The 17,903-nt window shown below is 35.0% G+C and overlaps 1 protein-coding gene across 1 annotated transcript in view; it reads left to right on the top strand.

Annotated features, from left to right (window-relative positions):
- Positions 1-16,132, top strand: part of LOC142334662 (uncharacterized) — a 37,256-nt gene extending 21,124 nt beyond the window's left edge. The window contains exons 3-5 of the mRNA XM_075382874.1: positions 87-1,042; positions 8,683-8,788; positions 15,922-16,132. Of these exons, the coding sequence (XP_075238989.1) occupies positions 87-1,042; positions 8,683-8,788; positions 15,922-15,930 (1,071 nt within the window). The 3' untranslated portion in view covers positions 15,931-16,132. The remainder of the gene's footprint in view (positions 1-86; positions 1,043-8,682; positions 8,789-15,921) is intronic.
- The last annotated feature ends 1,771 nt before the right edge of the window (positions 16,133-17,903 follow it).

Below are 17,903 nucleotides of genomic sequence, written 5' to 3'. Positions count from 1 at the left end.
GAAAATTAAGAGTGCTTCAAGCACGAATTACAACTCGAAGAACAAAACTGTTTTCTTTGTATCTAACATTTGTCCAATAACTTTAGGTTGATCAGAAGAATACATCGGGGATTAAAGGCAGAAACAAAGACAAAAACTTGAAGGGAAAAAAGGACAAAGGCAAACGACAAGTAGCTAGAAGCAAAACTGAACCCATTATCAACGTGTCAGGAGATGAAAACAATGACAAAGCGAAAAAACAGAAGAAGAAAAGGGAGGACGATGAAATGGGTCAAAACGAGGAGAAAAATAAATGTAAGGACAAAAAAGAGATAGCAAATGATGCATCCTCATCACCCTATAAATCGTTGTTGCTCAACTCAGAAGACAATCAAAGAAAACCGAAAAGTGCTCAGCAGCCATACAAAGACTCTTCGCTTCATTACGACACACAGCTGTTCATCAATAAACACGTCATTAGTCTCTCATCGCCTATAACCACAGAAAGTTTAGAACGAGAAGAACTTTTGTACGGATACAAAGTTGACAAATCTAAGTTGAATACGTTAGATACTAAAACGGAGCCGCAAGTCCAAAGTTGTAGACATCGTCAACCGTTCAAATCAAAGAGCGTCATTACGAAACCCGAACTTGAGAGACTCACAAGAGATCCCGAGGAAATTGATACTCCACGACCTGTATCACCCCCTCGGATTCCCTACATTCCCAGACGCTCTTACCTTTATTACCCCAGACGGTACTATTACCCATTTGAACGGTACCTGGACAACATAGACTCAGAGATCAGAGCATTCGAGCGAGAACTTGATCTGGCCAAATTCAGGCGCCCTCGTTATTACGTTAGTCCATTTCGATTAGCAAGGTTCTATGATTCTATCATGAACATAGAGGATGTGTACAGGAAGCTTGAATTGAACAGACCAGTGGCATTACCACCATCACCACCACCACCCCTACCTCCACCCAAGCCCACCACACTAAGGACGCCTCCCAGACCCTATACAACCAAGTCCTACACTGTCCCAAGTCCTTCAATTCCCAGGTAACTCACAAATATTTTATAAACCTACAATTTCAGTGGCGTTTATGACTCCAACTTATATTGAAATGCTCTCAGTCGAATTCTGTAGCAATTATTGAAATGCGTTTCTTTTTCTTCTGAATATTTCGCTTGACTAATTTGACTTTTTGCCATTGATTTTTTACTTTAACGTGAAATTTTTCACCTGATGTTACTTTTAACTGTGATCACTTATTCGCAACAATTTTCACTCCATTTCTCCTACAGGATTTTTCTGAACTTCCTATATAAAAATGAAATAAAATGCATTCGTAACAAGATAAACCAATATAAAGCTTAGCTGTGCGTCTATCCAAAACAAATAACCTCCACTAATTCAGCTAATTGATATGTTTCAAGGAACTTTAATTCTGGAAAAAAAATGTTTAACCTGTGAAAAGAAATCAGCTCGATCAAGGTTTGGCTCGACTAGCTGCAAAATTCAAACGTTAAACAAAAACAACAGTACTTCATAGAAATTAGATGAATTTGTCTGAAGGACTTAAAAAATTTATAGAAGTTCCTCACAAAAAAATCCTCCATTTGACTAGTTTCCTAAAGATGACAATAATCTCTTTCAAGGTGAAATATGTCTACTGGCAAGAGTTGACCAATTCAATTCAAAGAAATAACCCCGGAAATAAAATCAGAAAATCATTCAAAAACTTTCTTCGACCATAGCCATATTTTTGTTCAGAAAGGTCACAAAACAGGCTTTCGTTTCAATTTTATCGTTGAATGCGGTAAATACGGGAAAAAAGAATTCACCGCAAATAAATCGCAAATCTTACAAAGAATCTTACACCAATAAATTTATCAAATATCTTCACAGCAGAAAATATTGCAAAAAAGATGTAAGAAGAGCGTTGAACGCGTTGAGAGCGGTGAAAAAACATAATTCAGCGCTAAGAATCGCAAATCTAACAAAAATTCACCGCTAAATTAATCAAAATTGTCACCGCAGATAAAATTGCAAACATGATGTAAGAATAGCGGTAAATGCGTTGAGAGCGGTAAAAAAATTCGCTGCTAAAAACCAGAAACCGCACAAACTTTCACCGCTAAGTTAGCGCAGTCTTCTATCGACTCAAATTTTTCAATAAAACGTTGTTGAATGCGTTGAAAACGTTATAAAAAAGCACCACTCTTAGAGCTAAAATCACTGTATAAATCCGCCGTAGCAGCAGTAGTGGAAGCAAAGGTCGATTTTTTTTTCAAAAAAATATGATTTTCTGTTTTTTTCACTATTCTTAACTTGATATTTTTAATGAATATTTTCATAGCAACCAGCACACCGGTTGAAGACTTCTAACTTATAAAAAAATTGTAAAAGAACATACATCAGCAAAATGTATTAATGCGTAATAATGCATAATAATGAATGAATGCGTATTTTTTGGGGTGAGTTTTCGTAAGATTCGAGGTTTTTAGAAACGACATTCTTATTTTCACCGCAACCTTTGGACAGCGGTGAATTATTATTTCTTTATCACTGAAGCGGTGGATTTAACAAATCCACCGCTAAAAACCATAATCTTACAAAATTTCAACGCAATTTGTTTTTCCTAAAGTTTATTGAATCTGATTTAAATTCAAAAGGAATATCATTGAATTAAGTCAACGACGGCACAGTGGAAAAAAAGTTGAAGACCTGCTAGAATTGGAATTGAGAGCTTCAAACCCATCTACGTCAGTTTTTGTTCTGTAACATTTCCGTTAGATGCGGTGAAAATACAAATTTCACCGCAAAAATCCGCAAATCATACAAAAACTTACCGCTAAAAACCGCGAATCTTACAAAAATTCGCCACTTTCATTCTTTGCGATGTAAAATATTCGTTTTCACCGCTATTCACCACAAATCTTAAATCATTTTTGACAAAACTCTAACCCGGAGATTTATTTGTCCAAATTTACTCTTTGTCTCCCTTCCTGGTTTTAGTTGTTTACACAAACCCAACCGCGATACCAAAACTTTAAACTGATCTCCTTTATTTTTATTTTGAAAAAAACCTGATCATTCTGGTTTTTTGTTTTAAGAGTCTATCCTTTGTCTTTTACCGCTAAGTTAGCGCAATCTTCTATCGACTCAAATTTTCATTGAAACGTTGTAAGACTTGAGTTCAATGCGTTGAAAGCGTTTTAAAAAAGCACCGCTTTCAGAGCTAAATTCACAATTGCGCACAAAGCTGCAATAGTGGAAGCATAGGTCGCTTTTTTTAAAAAACAAAAGTTTTCTGTTTAAGATCTTTCAACTACTCTCCAATTGCCATTTTTAATAAATACTTTTGTAGCAACCAGCACAGAGATGGAAGACTTCTCATTTTAGAAAAAAACAACTTATATAATTCACCAACTTCAATTAATGCGTAATAATGCATAATATTGTATGAATGAGTATTTTTTGCAAAGAAGTTTCTTAAGATTTGCGGTCTTTAGCGGTAAATTTTTTTTCAGCGCTGAAGCAGTGAAATTAAAAATTTTGCCGCTAAAAACCGCAAATCTTAGAAAATTCCAACGCATTTGTGTTCCATAAAGTTTTTTGAATCCAAATTAATTTCAGTAGAGATACCATTGAATTAAGTGATAGATGTCGCAGTGGAATAATAAGTTGAAGACATGCTGCAGGTGAGAAGTTCGACCCCCCATGTACGGCAGTTTTTTGTAAGAATTCCGTCGGATGCGGAGAAAACAAAATTTTCACCGTTAAAAACCAGGAATCTTACAAAATTTTACGTTTTTCACTGCGTTCCTTGCTAAAAAATGTGGGAGCTTTTCGGTGAACAATATTTGTGTTCAGCGCGATTCATAACAATTCTTATATCTTTTTTTCGACAAAATCTTGATCCGGAAAAACGCTGCGTCCAAATTTACTCTTTGTCTCTCCTCCTCGTTTTAGTAGTTTACACAAACTCAAACTCGATAAAGATACATTAAATTGAACTTCACCTAAATGTATTTCTTTCAGGATTTTGTGTTAAAAGTTTATCCTTTGTCTTCCATAACAAACGAAAAACGGATCAGCCTATTTATATCTACGTCATTGAATAGCTTCGTAATTGCTTTTTGTATTTTGCCTTATTCGGTTGTTTTGCAGTTTTGATGCCTTTGAGACTGACGTTTGCCTACATTCGAATTTTCGACAATGCATGTAAAATGATCGATGCAACTTAAATGCTATTTTGAAGGTTTGATTACATTTAGACTCGACGCCTCTTTCCAAAAGTTGAGTTTTGACCTTATAAAGATGAAAAATAAGAAAAAATGGCAAAACAGCAATGTTTGAGCAATGTTTTTTTGTAGTTTGAGAACTGAACAGAATTTTGAGAATGCTAGTAATTTATTACACGTTTTCGACATTTACAGATCAGCAAAACTTTTAAATATTTTGTTTTTTTTACCTAAGAAATCAAGGCACTGGACACTTTGCAGTCTGGCCTTAAGTTTTGCGGACAACAAAAAAGCATTTTCTCTGGTCCTATAAAATAAATATAAATATGGCGCAAAACTTTTTCCATAAAAGCTATTTACATAATTTGGGTTTCTGTCGTCTTCTGAATTTCTGCTAGGCTCAACAGTGAGGGGACTCTTTCGCCCAGAAGATCGATCAAATAAAATAACCAAAGGTTTTGAATTGCTGAAGCAAGCGTTTATTTTTTACTCTAATATTTCCCTTCTTCCTCTCTTGTATGCTGTTGCAAATTAGATTGCCTTTTCATTTACTTTAAGTCACCAAAACTCTACTTAACTAACTCAGAGCGAAAAGCCGAAACCGCCCGCGCATCACTATAATATATGGACAATCATTAGGTGAACATCCCACAAAATTGCAGGGTCCAATGACGAATATAACCTAAAGAGTCGAGTGAACCAGGTTTTGGAGGCGCCCATAATTTTGCGAATTCAAAACTGTACTTTGATTATTTCAAATTGAAATTCCAATTCTGTTCAAAGTATCTAGTTCACTTCAAATGTTCGCTCTCTAGTTTTCTTCTAAATTTAATTCACGCATTTGGATTTTGGCCTGGTGCACAAATACAACTTTGCTAACTAAACTAAATATATCGACAGCTCAATATGCTTTTGTTCATCAATTTGTTTGTTTAAGATATATCACTCAACTCTCCTCTCTGGCGCCTTCGAAACAATAACCCCTTAAGTAGGAATGCTTATTTCAAACAACTAATTAATTTCTCTAACGACCTAAATTATCTAACTTACAATATCTGGTTATAACAATTCCCTGCATACTACACTCCTGCCTCCTAGATTATTATTCTCCCGAAAAATTGCAAAACCTTATCCTGTGACCCAATTAACTTACTCCTACGTACTTTAATAATTGTTGACCTACGGAAGTGAACCACTTATATTTAGCTCCGGTTTAATATAAACTAACTGCTCCAAATTTTCAATAGCGGTTGATTAAATTAGATTTGAAAACATTTTCGCATTTTCACATTTTAACATTCAACCTAATTCATCAATGTTGATTTTTGATCAAACTCTATTGCCTCTGACATACATGCTTCCCAGGAACCCCAAAATCACTAAGTAAAAAAGACAAATCCTAAATATAGATTTACTAAATTTACACCTTTCCCTAAATCATCTTCTTTTCAAAAAAAAATTTTTACGGCTATAGCGCTTGATTAACTTGTTTCGATAATATAGATTAATACAATATGAGCAACAATTGGGTAAAAAAAGCTTGAATAATTTAGCTGTCAATGGGCTTCTCATCATACACTCGTGCACCTGTACATGAAAACTTTCTTCCTCTGACGCTTGAATGGATGTCCACCTCTTCTTCCACTGTAGCTGCCATTTCTCCTGTAATCCAGCCATGACTGCTGTCCTGATGCTTCCAAACGGCTCCACCTTTCTTTCTGGCTCAACTATCGGTTTTCCAGCAACAGCTTTGCAATCTCCGGAAACCGCGATGCAATCCTTCTCTCCACTTTCTGCTCAACTTCCATCGAAAACCCGCTAGGGTCCAACCTTCTAGGCTGTTGATCATCATGAACCCAACTGTGCAACACTGTAGTCATTGACTTCTGATCGTATTTCCCTGTTCTGTCAATTCCAGCGATTTCCTCTTGATGCTCATCCGTTGGTTCGACCAAAACACTACCATTAAGCTGACTTTCATTCAATTGCGATTGCACCCAGTCCTCCAACTCCTTTCCCAACTGTGCAAAATTACTCCGGTCAACTGCTGCCTCATCGTTTTGACCCTTCTGAGTTTCAGATACCAACTGCCGATCAATTCCTCCTGAACTTGTCCAATTGTCCAAAATGTCCACAGTGTAAACAGCTGTACACATTTGTGTCCCATCAGCCACCTTTGTTGAGTTGCAGAACTTCTGGTCCACACCTCCTGTCTTCAACTGCATCAAGCCCCAGGCTCCCAACATATCGTTTCTGTTAGCTTTGACACCACCACCACCAAAATCGCTCGCTATTGCAGTTACGTTGTCGCATGCTACTGTGTTCAAACTCGCAGCAAAACTTGTCTCGCTTCTCGCTTCGTTGACATCATCCTCTACATTCGAAAAATCTGTATCCGAAATATCTTCAAAGAAATAGTCATCATCCGACTGTTCATCACTTAGCTCCTCACACTCTGGTGACAGTACATAATCGTTTTTCATAGGGTGATGCTCATCTGGTTCATAAGACTCAACACTCCGCTCAATGACTTTTTCTTCTGTCGGAATTTTTCTGAAGCCACTGTTTTCATATTCGCTTAGTGCTGCTCTATAATTTTTCAGATTTACTTGACCACTAACTTCCTCCGTAAACTCGACCTCAGTTCCAGTTCGCACTTCATCATCTCAACCTGGAGTTTTGATTCCACTACCACTCTCAGCAACTCTCGAACCTTCCACTTCTCGAAACAGATCTTTACTGAAAGTTCCTTTTCCTGATGCACCACAGCAGGACCAAATACCAAACCTTTCAGAATTTTTGCCGCGTTACCGAAATGCATCCAATAAAGAAGTTTCAACGCTTCTACTTGTATCAATCACGTGTTTTTGAGAACACTGCGGTCGGTTTTTCGAATCCACAGTATCACTGGTTTGGATGAATTCCACCCTACTTCCCGCTTTCCCTCTAACAAACATATTGTAGCTTTGCTCATAAAAAAGTGGATTGTCAGACAATCGTATGTCAAACTGATACAGCGTCTCTGTCAGTATCCATGCTTGCTCCCCTGGAGTTGACAGCCAATAACCTCTTGGTAAATCACTTACTGCATTCAAGGCCCACCCACACAATTTTGTAGGCAACCACTTCATCATTTCTTCTTTCGTCCATCCCAGCTTCATGCCAGGGCGCAAATAATGTTCACGCCGAACTTCCCAAACATCGTAGCCTGGTGAAGGAAAACGCTTCATCAATTGATAACCAATCATAATCAAACTATTGGTGACCCAAATCGCAATTTAAGGTCGAATTTCGGTGTGCTCTCAGCAGTTTGTCCGACGAAAAATATCGCCGCAGTTAGGAGACTCTGTCGCCCAGAAGATCGATCAAATAAAATAACCAGAGGTTTTGAATTGGTGAAGCAAGCGTTAATTTGTTACTCTAATATTTCCCCTCTTCCACTCTTGTATGCTGTTGCAAATTAGATTGCATTTTTATTTACTTTAAGTCAACAAAACTCTACTTAACTAACTCAGAGCAAAAAACAGTAACCGCCCGCGCATCACTATATATGGACAATCATTAGGTAAACATCCCATAAATTCTCAGGGTCCAATGACGAATATAACTTAAAGAGTTGAGTGAACCAGGTTTTGGGGGTGCCCATAATTTTGCAAATTCAAAACTGCACTTTGATTATTTCAAATTGAAATTCCAATTCTGTTCAAAGTATCTAGTTTATTTCAAATGTTCGCTCTCTTGTTTTCTTCTAAATTTACTTCACTCATTTGGACTTTGGCTTGGTGCACAAATACAACTTTGCTAGCTAAACGAAATATATCGACAGCTCAATATGCTTTTGTTCATCAATTTGTTTGTTTAAGATATCTCACTCAAATCTCCTCTCTGGCGCCTTCGAAACAAGAACCCCTTAAGAAAGAATGCTTACTTCAAACACCTGATTAACTTGTCTAACTTGACCTAAATTATCTAACTTACAATATCTGGTTATAACAATTCCCTGCATCCTACAGTTTCTTTTGTTTGATTAGATATAAAAAAGCCGAATGCCTTGTATCTTTTTACACAGTTTGAAACACAAATCTTCAAAAGAAATATCAAATATTAGAAATGAGATTGCTGTAAAAATTTTGTAAATTCAATCATTAAGATTAAGCCACTCTCGAGGTTTTGCTAAAATTGTCTTAAGATTGTACCCGACGTGCTACGTGCAGTTGTGAGATATTTGGTAATTTTAAACACAATTTGCATTCTTTTGGATGACATAGCCATAATTTTGTTATGCAAGTTTAGAAAGATACATCAGTTTGAGAAAAGAATCCTCAATTTTGTGATTGTATGTCTGCTACCTTGAATAAAGCAGTTTAGAAAAACTCATCAACATTAAAAAAAATTGGCGACTAAATTAGCTGAACTTAGACATGTCTGAGGTAATTGTTCTTTATGTACAGATCCGACGATGTCCCCTCTTTGTACGCGGTGGAAAAAAGGATTGACAAACTGAATGAAAGGGCACACAGTCTCAACTCCACCATCCAGCATCTCAGATCTGTCTGGGTTGGTACATCAATGATTCAGGGTAAAAAAGCACTGAATCATTCATGATTCGGTGCTGTAATAAAAAAATCTTTGAAGTGAAAAAGGTTGCATCAACAGATATACAATCTTAACAGTAACAGGCTTCTTCAAATTAGTTAACACTGAAAAGACGCTGTTAAGCCGAAATAATATCCGGGCGCTTTTCGGAATATTTTAGCGATGTTTGATTATTCTCAGTCTGTTCAACTATGCTCCGACGCTCTTTAGTCGTCACTTTTTGCCATAAAATTATTCAATTCGGACAAAAACACGTGTCGAAAAACTCAAATCCCTAGCGCAGAACTGCACGCAATGCTGCGATAGAACAGGGTTTTTGAAGATTTTTGCAGAACTTTGGAAGCCCCTTAAGAAAAATAATTGCAGATAAAAAATTGACTGCGACAAAATGGTACAGAAACAAGGAATGATTCACAGCTCAACAAGATTCAAATTTTTTGAAAAACTGACTTGAAAATTTGCGTTTGATCTGGCCAATTTGATCTGAACGTGAGCTTACTGGCCCTTTGTGTACGGCTGCGATTGCCAAAAATGAAAATTGTTCCCTTTTCCTTAACAGGGACGCTCGGTAATAAGTGTTGGCGCATAATGTTTCAACCCCACTCATCCACATTCCTGACTTAATTGTCTGCAAATGAAGTATAGGTGCGAAAACCTTTCATAAAACAGAGTAATGGATTCTCAAGGATACTTGAGGGATTCTCAATTATGGACAAACGTGCATGCCAATGAGGTTAATTATTTAATCACTATCATGGAAGAAAATTGATTTGGGCAAAAGATTTGGAAAGGCAAAAGAGATCGAGCAAATTTCTCTAGGCATAAAACGCAACTTTATCAAGTAAACACCAAATTTTGCAAGATTCCAATTCTATACAATTCAAGCCACAAAAAAAAACAGATAGATCAGAGATTTGAATACTAAAACTTTCATGGTAAGAGCACCGTTGAATTGCGCCAACTAAGCAAACGAACCTAAATACGCGGAAAAAGCTAGGAAAGCAGAAAACAATGAGAAAAGTTTCAGCTTATGCAAAAGTTGGTTTTTCCCGTTTCTTCAAAAGTTGGTTTTTCTGTAAGAAAAAACAAATATCAATCACAACATGATGCTGAAATGTACAAAACGCTTTCTTTGAAATGAACACCGCAACATTGCAAAAAATGAAAAGAAAAGAGAAATAAAAATGTGCAGAAAGGGACACTGCTGAAACATTTTTACAAAAATTAGTCGCGACAAAGTTGTACGTAAACATATAAAAATTCTGAAGTACCCCAAACCATAAATTATCAAAAAGCATCTAATAGCGTCTTTTTGCATCCAATAAACAACCATCCAACGACGAAAAATCAATGATTTTCAAAAAAGCAAGGTTCACAAAAAAAGAAACTTCGAAAATAGAGTGTCCCGTAGTAAATGGAATCAGCAATTATCTGAAAACAATAATCAAAATTAAAAATGACGAATAAGAGCCTTAATGACGCTTGCAACTTCTCAAACGGAAACTTGTTTCACAAAGAAAACAAAAAATAAACAATTGTTTAAAAACTCAAAAGTGGAACTTAACTTAATCCACTTGATAAATTTAACTCTATTTTGTCAGAACGCAGTATAGAATTTTCATGCTTTTTTAAATTTCAACAAAAAAGATAAAAACAACAAAAAGTGAAGTACTCAAAAAACTTATTGCAAAATTTACCAAAAGATCTATTTAGAAAAAAAACAAATGACATAACACAAACAAATTTAGATGTTTTGCGGTATCGCAGAATATAAAGAATTTTGATTTGTGGTCAGATGGTTGAAACATGGTTGTGGTTACGATTACGACGTATTCATAGAAAAACTAAAATAGTTTGACAGGACTTCAGTTCAAACCCCAAAAAACTGTGATAATTAGTGACTGGACTACCAACTTCTTCCGGTAACAATAACCTCTGATCGTCAACAAGTCATACTATTCCAGCTCAGTTGCATAATATTTGGAAACAAAGCAATAAAACTACAAAAAATAGATATTTGTAAGGACCCAATGATTTTTAATGTCATCAAAATTAACAGGGAACGTAAACACTCATCCAAAATATATTCATTTCCTAATTACATTAAAGAAGAAAATGGCAAAAAAACAATAAGGTATACGAATGTACGCAAAGTTCAAAAAATCGCTAAAAATGTAGCCAATCAGTTGCCCATTCAGTAATTAATATTAAATAAATCATGATTCCACAAATCATTTTATGGTTCTACACCAAACTCAGATCAGATCTATTTTTATGCTAGTACTGAGGGTCAAATCTGTTTCCTGAGACAACAAAAAAAAAAAAAACCAAAAATTACGCACGAAAATCAAAATTTACGAGTTTTGAATAACCAACAGAATAAAAGCTGAAAAACTGTTATGAGGACACAAAAACATCTAACATTTACAGGTTATTTCGGAATAAGCAAGGTTGGAAATATCATTCTGAGATAATGTTAGAATTCCTTAAAAAAAGCGACAGACAGACTACAAAATGAACTATTTTTGTGTCTGAACTCAAAGAGTTTGAAAAATTTTAGCCCTAGAAGGAAAGTCTTTGCCTCTGCACTTTTGGTACCAGCGTTTTTAAATCCCTATCAAAACTTCATTTCTAACATTAAAGCCGAAAAAAAATTAACAGTTCATAAAAGCTCCCAACACATAATTCACTTTTTTAGAATTATACAGAGCCATTATGATATCAAAATACCCCCCAATGACTTCCCAGCTTTTGCAATCACCTAATGGTTCCAGAGAACAGAACTCTAATAGAGGTCGAAAATGACCCTGAAGATAAACAAAAATTGCCTTAAACCGAAGGTATCAAAATTGATGTTTCAAAATGTTTTGCTAGAAAGCATAGATTCAACTAGTCCTCGCATCAATTTCTGAAGATTGTTTTAGGGCTGCACTTTTGAGAATTACTTGAAACTTTAGCTAAAAAATCTGATTTTTACCAGTTTTTTCAAGAAAAATAGAAATTTACTGAAAAATCAACCAAAATTTTGGAAAAAATTTAAACCAAAGGAGACATCTGTTTCAACGAAAAGGAAAGGAGATTGTGATTAAGCACATATTAACATATTTTAACGAAATAAAAGAAAGTTTGAGCACAAAATTTCAAAAAATGAAGAAATATAGTGAAAATCAACAAAAATGAAACTAAAAAATTTAAACATTTAACTCCTCTAAAACGGCAAAATTAAAAGAAAAATTATTTGATGTTTTCCACCCTTTTCGGGCTTCCTAATGATATCACTCACAACTCTCTACAGTAAATATATCACTCGGCCAAAATAGAGTGAGCAACCGAAACCCAGTTGAGCATATAGTTCCTGGTCCCCACTAATTGGGGACGGAACAAAATTGCTAATTGCTGCAGGTGGTCCAAAAATGACATAGAACTTGCGCTAAAAATGTTTGCCTCAAAGATATATCAGCAAGTGGTAAGTGATTCCGAAAAATCTCGTAGATTTTTTGATTTGTAAGCTTATTTTGGAAGATATTTTGATTCCAAAATTTTCTAGGGTTGTCGAAATGATAAAATTACCTCATTTTTAAAAATTCATTCCCCGCTTCAAGATAATAATTTTTATTATTTTTCGTTTGAATTGTCAAAATTACAACCTGGCCTTTTCGTAAAAACCAATTCTATCATTTAACAAACATTTTCCAGGCCTAGAAAACATTCACCCTGAAGAAAACAAAAAAGTATACATACAGTCATAAAATGGGAATTTTGATTTGCATTAATGCATTTCTTAAAATAATTGTGCTGTCGTTCATTCCTATCCGATTCCAGCACTTGTGAATATAAAGGACCAGACAAAGACAAATATTGATTGTGCGTATTGGTTCGAAATTATTTTGGAGCTCAAAAATTCTTGCAGAATTTTGAATCTCGGATATTTTGCTCATTGTTAAGGTAAGTGTAAATTCTACCTTGTGGGATGTAGAACGTTAGCGATAGCTATTTAAAGCTTCAAAAAGTGTATACTTCTGTTAAAGTGCGTGACTTTTTTTCTTGTGCGGCGCATAATTGAATCACTGAATGTAGATACTTTACAACACGTGCGGCGCAAATTATCCTTACCTCAACCTGCAATTGATCTGAACACTTCTTTTAAATCTCAAAACTATTATTGTTCCCACCAATCTTGAGGGGGAGGAACTATAAACTCAAATGGTTTTTTTTGTTCAAACAATTTTGAGCGATCGATACTTTCATCGTTGAGAGTTGCGAGTGATTTCATTAAAAAGCCCCTCCAGCGTAGAATATGGAATTAAATAGAATTTTTTTAATTTTGTATTTTACAGGGAGTTATCGAGGTTTGACATTTTTTGAATAATAGACGGATTTCCGTTGTTTGTATTCACATTTTCCGGAATTTCCCCAAAAAACTCGCTAATGTTGCTAAAATTTTTAAAAATTGTTATCAATTGTACTGTTGATTTTATTTTTAGAGACAAAAAACTATTGTTGACCATATTGAATTAATTTTTTTGGCTGAAACTTTGGCTAAATATTTCAAAATTCAGCCTTTTTCATCAAAAATTGCTCGAAATAGGCTTTTTCAGTCCACTTTGAATAAATTTGCCGGAAATACACACCCCAAAAACAACAAAAATAATCTTTGTAGCCGAAAAAGAGAGCTAGTTGTACTTCCACTTCCATTAAGAGTAGTCTAGAATCAAAATTTTGCCGTTTTTTGCTAACTTTACTCTATGATTTTCAAAACCCAGCATCTATTTTTGATCTTTTAACTAACAAACTATCGAAATCCAAAGCATTCGAAAATATTGGGTGTTCTAAATGGACAAACAAAAACTGCAGGCAAAGCTGGTTTTGGTCCAATCTTGGACTGTTACAATTCAAAAATAATTCGGATTGTAATCAGTCAATCTTTAAAAAAAAATTCGATCTTTTTGATGTTAAATAAAGAACAGAACAATTCAAGTCAAAACTCACTGTTGATAGCTCCAAATGGCTTCCAAGACAGTTCCAAATTATTGGATCTAGTTCATTTAATCGAAAAATTATGTTTGTTTTTAATTTCAAAAATGTTTGCATTTTTAGTAAACGATGCATTATTGAATTTTGCCACAATTTTTCTCTTAATTTGGTCAACTGGTAGTTTGGTGTCAGCAAAGAAAGAATGCTTCTCCTTCCTCTTCTCTCTACTGAATTCATTTTTATCTTTTTAGCGGTTTTAAGCTATAAGTTATAGTTTTCTGGCTTCGATACTACGAGACTTCATAATTTTTTTTTATTATTTGGTTTTTGCATATTTTCACGTTTTTTTCTCGTTTTGTCACAATATCACATTTTTTGCAGTTGACATATTAAATTACTGGTGTTCAAACTAAGTCACAATTGAACAAATAAAAATCTTGAAAAGCAAAGATTATATTTTTAACGGCTTCGATACCCCTTTCTCGAAGAATTTAATTGATTTTTTTACAATTGTCTTTAACTGTCGTTTTTACTTTGTCTTTGAAGTCGTATGAAATTACCTGGATAATGACAATGGAGCAATAAAAAAGCTTTTATTCTTATCTGAGTAGATAGCTGATGGCTTTCGTGACTTTGAAAACAATTGTTTTCAAAAACAAAAAACTTAACTTTGTTTAACTTCGCTTTTTTTGTTCTTATTTGTCTATTTGTTACCTAGCCCGTTTATTAAAGGTCACATATGACATTATTTTTGTCGAGAGAAGGTGCAAGTTTTCAAAACAATGTTTTCTTAACGAATAAGTTATGACTTTACTGTCTTCGGCACGGCTTTTTCGCACAAAAAGTGAACTAATTTTTTATTTTTGTCTATATTTAACGTTCTTTTTGTAGACGGAATACATATTCTGAACAATTTCAGTTTTAACGCGCTTCGTTTGTACGGATAGACGAAGCTATTTAATTACCTCATTTTGTAGCTGAAGGCCTTCATGACTGTTAAACTGGTTTCGAAAAAAAAACAAAAGAATTACATATTTTTGCTCTATCTTTTTTTGGTCTACTTGTTACCAATTCTCATGAGAGATCCTATACTCATGAGAAGTTCTATATCAAACTTTCGGCAACGAGGAAGGCTCAGCTGAACTTATTTTGAGGCAACAAATACGGCTTTACGGCTTCAACAGCGTTTTCTCGCAAGTTTCAATTGATTTTTTTCTTGTCTCTTTTTGCTGTTTTTTTTTCTAATCGCATAAAAAATGATTATTGACAAGTCTTAACGCCCTCCTTTAGGGGCGTATCTGATAATAAAAATAATGGATGTTTTCAGTTGCTATCAAATGGTTTTCATTACTTTGAAATTAATTGTTTTTTAAAAAAACTAGCCCCTTTTTTTCTCTTTGCTGTTTTTTGTTCTTCTGGTCTAATTGTTGCCAAACCTTATGTTTTGAAGAGGTCTCAAATGTTTTCAAGTGAAGTACAAGTTATTTTGTTTAGTTTCAGTTTTATTCGACCCCATTTTGAACTTGTTAGTAAGTTTTTTTAAAAATGGCCGTAAAATTTTGAATGTAAATAATGTTTATTGTTATTGTTGTTTGATTTTGTTGTTCGCCTTGACTTGCTTTCTTAATAATGACTAATCTCATCAATCTAATGTGGCATTTTTGACTCCACTGAGTTATTTGCGTTGGAGGCGATCGTTTTGTTCATACACATTTTAAAAAAACTATCTATCTGCTCCTTATTTGGTAGACATTTATGCCAAAAATGTGGATGAACGGGGTCAGAACTTTATGTGCGAACGCGCATTACCGAGCCTCCTTGTTGACTTCAGGTATAAGGGTCGTACTAAATATAGCAGAACAAACGCCAACAATCAAAACAGGTTAGAGTTGTTCAAAGTCGCATTTACAAAGATATGGGTGTCCCTCGTTTTCGTCCTAATATTGACAACAATTGCTATTTACTGCAAAAATTAGCCAACTTATATCTGTTGTTCGCATAGAAGTGTAAATGATATTCAGACACTATTCCATATATATGGTAATAATTGGATTTGCAACATCCTCCAAAAATGACAAGATTTATATAAATCAACTCAAGGTAAACTTTCTCCGCTTCAGGACTACTGATAGAATCAAAGCAACCAAATGACAGGACGGGTGTTCGCAGAAAACTTCTCATTAAAGGAAATTTAAATGAGATGGAACAATCAACATCAATGATAATTAAATCTTACCGACTGACCAGATTGTGTTGTACTTTCTCTCAATTTTATTAAATTCTATTTCAATTCAATCAATTTAAATTACTGAAATTAATTTTTAGAGCTGATTTTTATTAGCGATGAAATAGGTGACATTCCAAATATATCGCCAATCGCATTCAAGCAAGGATATTTGGAACACTTGTATTTATTGTACAACATATATATGAATATGAAAAACTTAAAATTTGATCCGATTCTGCGCCAGCTCTGTTGAAACTAAAATACAGGTGTTTGATCAAATCTTGAAATCTAAGATAGTTACTCTGGTGAACGCAAAGTAAGCCGAAGTAAAATAAAGCAGACATAAAAGCAAGCCGAAAGTTAAGTAATAGTTCAACAAAGAACCAAAAAGACGTCAATTTTTAGGCATTTACACGGGCCTAGCGCTGTCCAGTTCCATGCCTCTCATCCGTTGTGGGATGCAATCTGAAACCGCTCAAAGCGTGCTCACTGGCCGGCCAGGCCAATTTAAAATACGGGTATCCCAAAACTTTTCGGCTTACTTGGCCGCATTTTCGAAATTTGGCTTGCATGCCTATCGGCTTGCTTGACCACCACCAGTTACTCTATACAAAATGGTCATAATTCAGTTGGAAAAGTCTGTTCAAGTTAGTGGGAGATATACAAGGGGAACCGGCAATGATAGTGAGCAAATTAAGTCAAACGTATCTCATTTCGTGGCGACCTAAAGATCTCAAACAAAGTAAACATTTTCAGAACTACAAATAAATGAAAGTAGTAATTTAAAATTTTTCTCATTTACTCATAAAAATAGCGACTTGACTGTTAACAGACTATCAAATAGTCAAAATCAAAAACCCCGGCGCAATCGCTTGCAAAAAAAGCACGTAAAATGGAGAGGCGACAAATTAGCAGTTAAAGACAATGGGTGAGGAAACAGTTTTGCCCTAACTAATTGATTTGTAGGAAGAATGGACAAAACCTATTGTGAGGTTCTCGCTTAACTCATAGTTAGAAAAATGGTTGTTACTTAATTTATACTGAAAGCTGTTATCGCCTGAAATGTTATCGCCTGAAAAAAAACTTAAACATGACTCACAGTTAACATTTTGTCGTATTGTTCTTTAATATTCATTTCCGACCTTCAGCGGTGAAACTAGGAATTTTAAGAGTATAAAGTTTCAAATAAGAAGAAACGACATTATGCTGCAGAATTGACGCGTATCAGACTAATCGAGAACGCGTCACATTACTCGCTCAAAATATACGCGCGAGCGAAATTTCAACATTCCTATCATCGATCAGATTTACAAAGTTTTACTGCAACGCAGAGTCACTGCTTAGAACTTCTTAATTTCTACCACCTGTCCTGCTTTTCCTTTTTAAAAAGTCAATGTTTTCCTTCAACAGAAAAATTCAAATTTTTATTTCTCTCGAACGAAGTTCGAAGCAATTATTGTGAACGTGTTGGTCATTTTTTATGCTTGACTGCTTGTGCGCTTTTGTTCTAAAACATTGCGTGACTTCTCAAGTGAAATTTGCACGCTTCAGTGCCTCGCTTTCAGTGATTTCAATAGCTCTCACTCCGAATTGAAGTTTGTTGTTATTACAAAAGTGACTGTTAGCGTTTGATTCCCAAAGACTTGTTGATTAGTGCTTATACGTGCCTGCATGTTGGAGATCTCGGGTTCGAACCTCTATGAGTTCTGCGTTTTTGCATGCTTAAAAATTCTGAGCTATACCTAAATTAAATCCCCCCTCCCCCCCCCCCCCCCCCGACCTTGCTTGACGTTTGAGAGCAACTCACCCACCGATAGTCGGCTTTTGTTTTTGACGAATTAACTTAAGTAATAAGATAAAAATGAACAAAAATGA

Source organism: Convolutriloba macropyga, chromosome 2 (genome assembly GCF_964194025.1).
Source record: "Convolutriloba macropyga chromosome 2, txConMacr16.3, whole genome shotgun sequence".
Lineage (NCBI taxonomy): Eukaryota > Metazoa > Xenacoelomorpha > Acoela > Convolutidae > Convolutriloba > Convolutriloba macropyga.
Note: the sequence above shows the minus strand (reverse complement) of the source record. Positions and strands in the feature narration are given on the sequence as shown.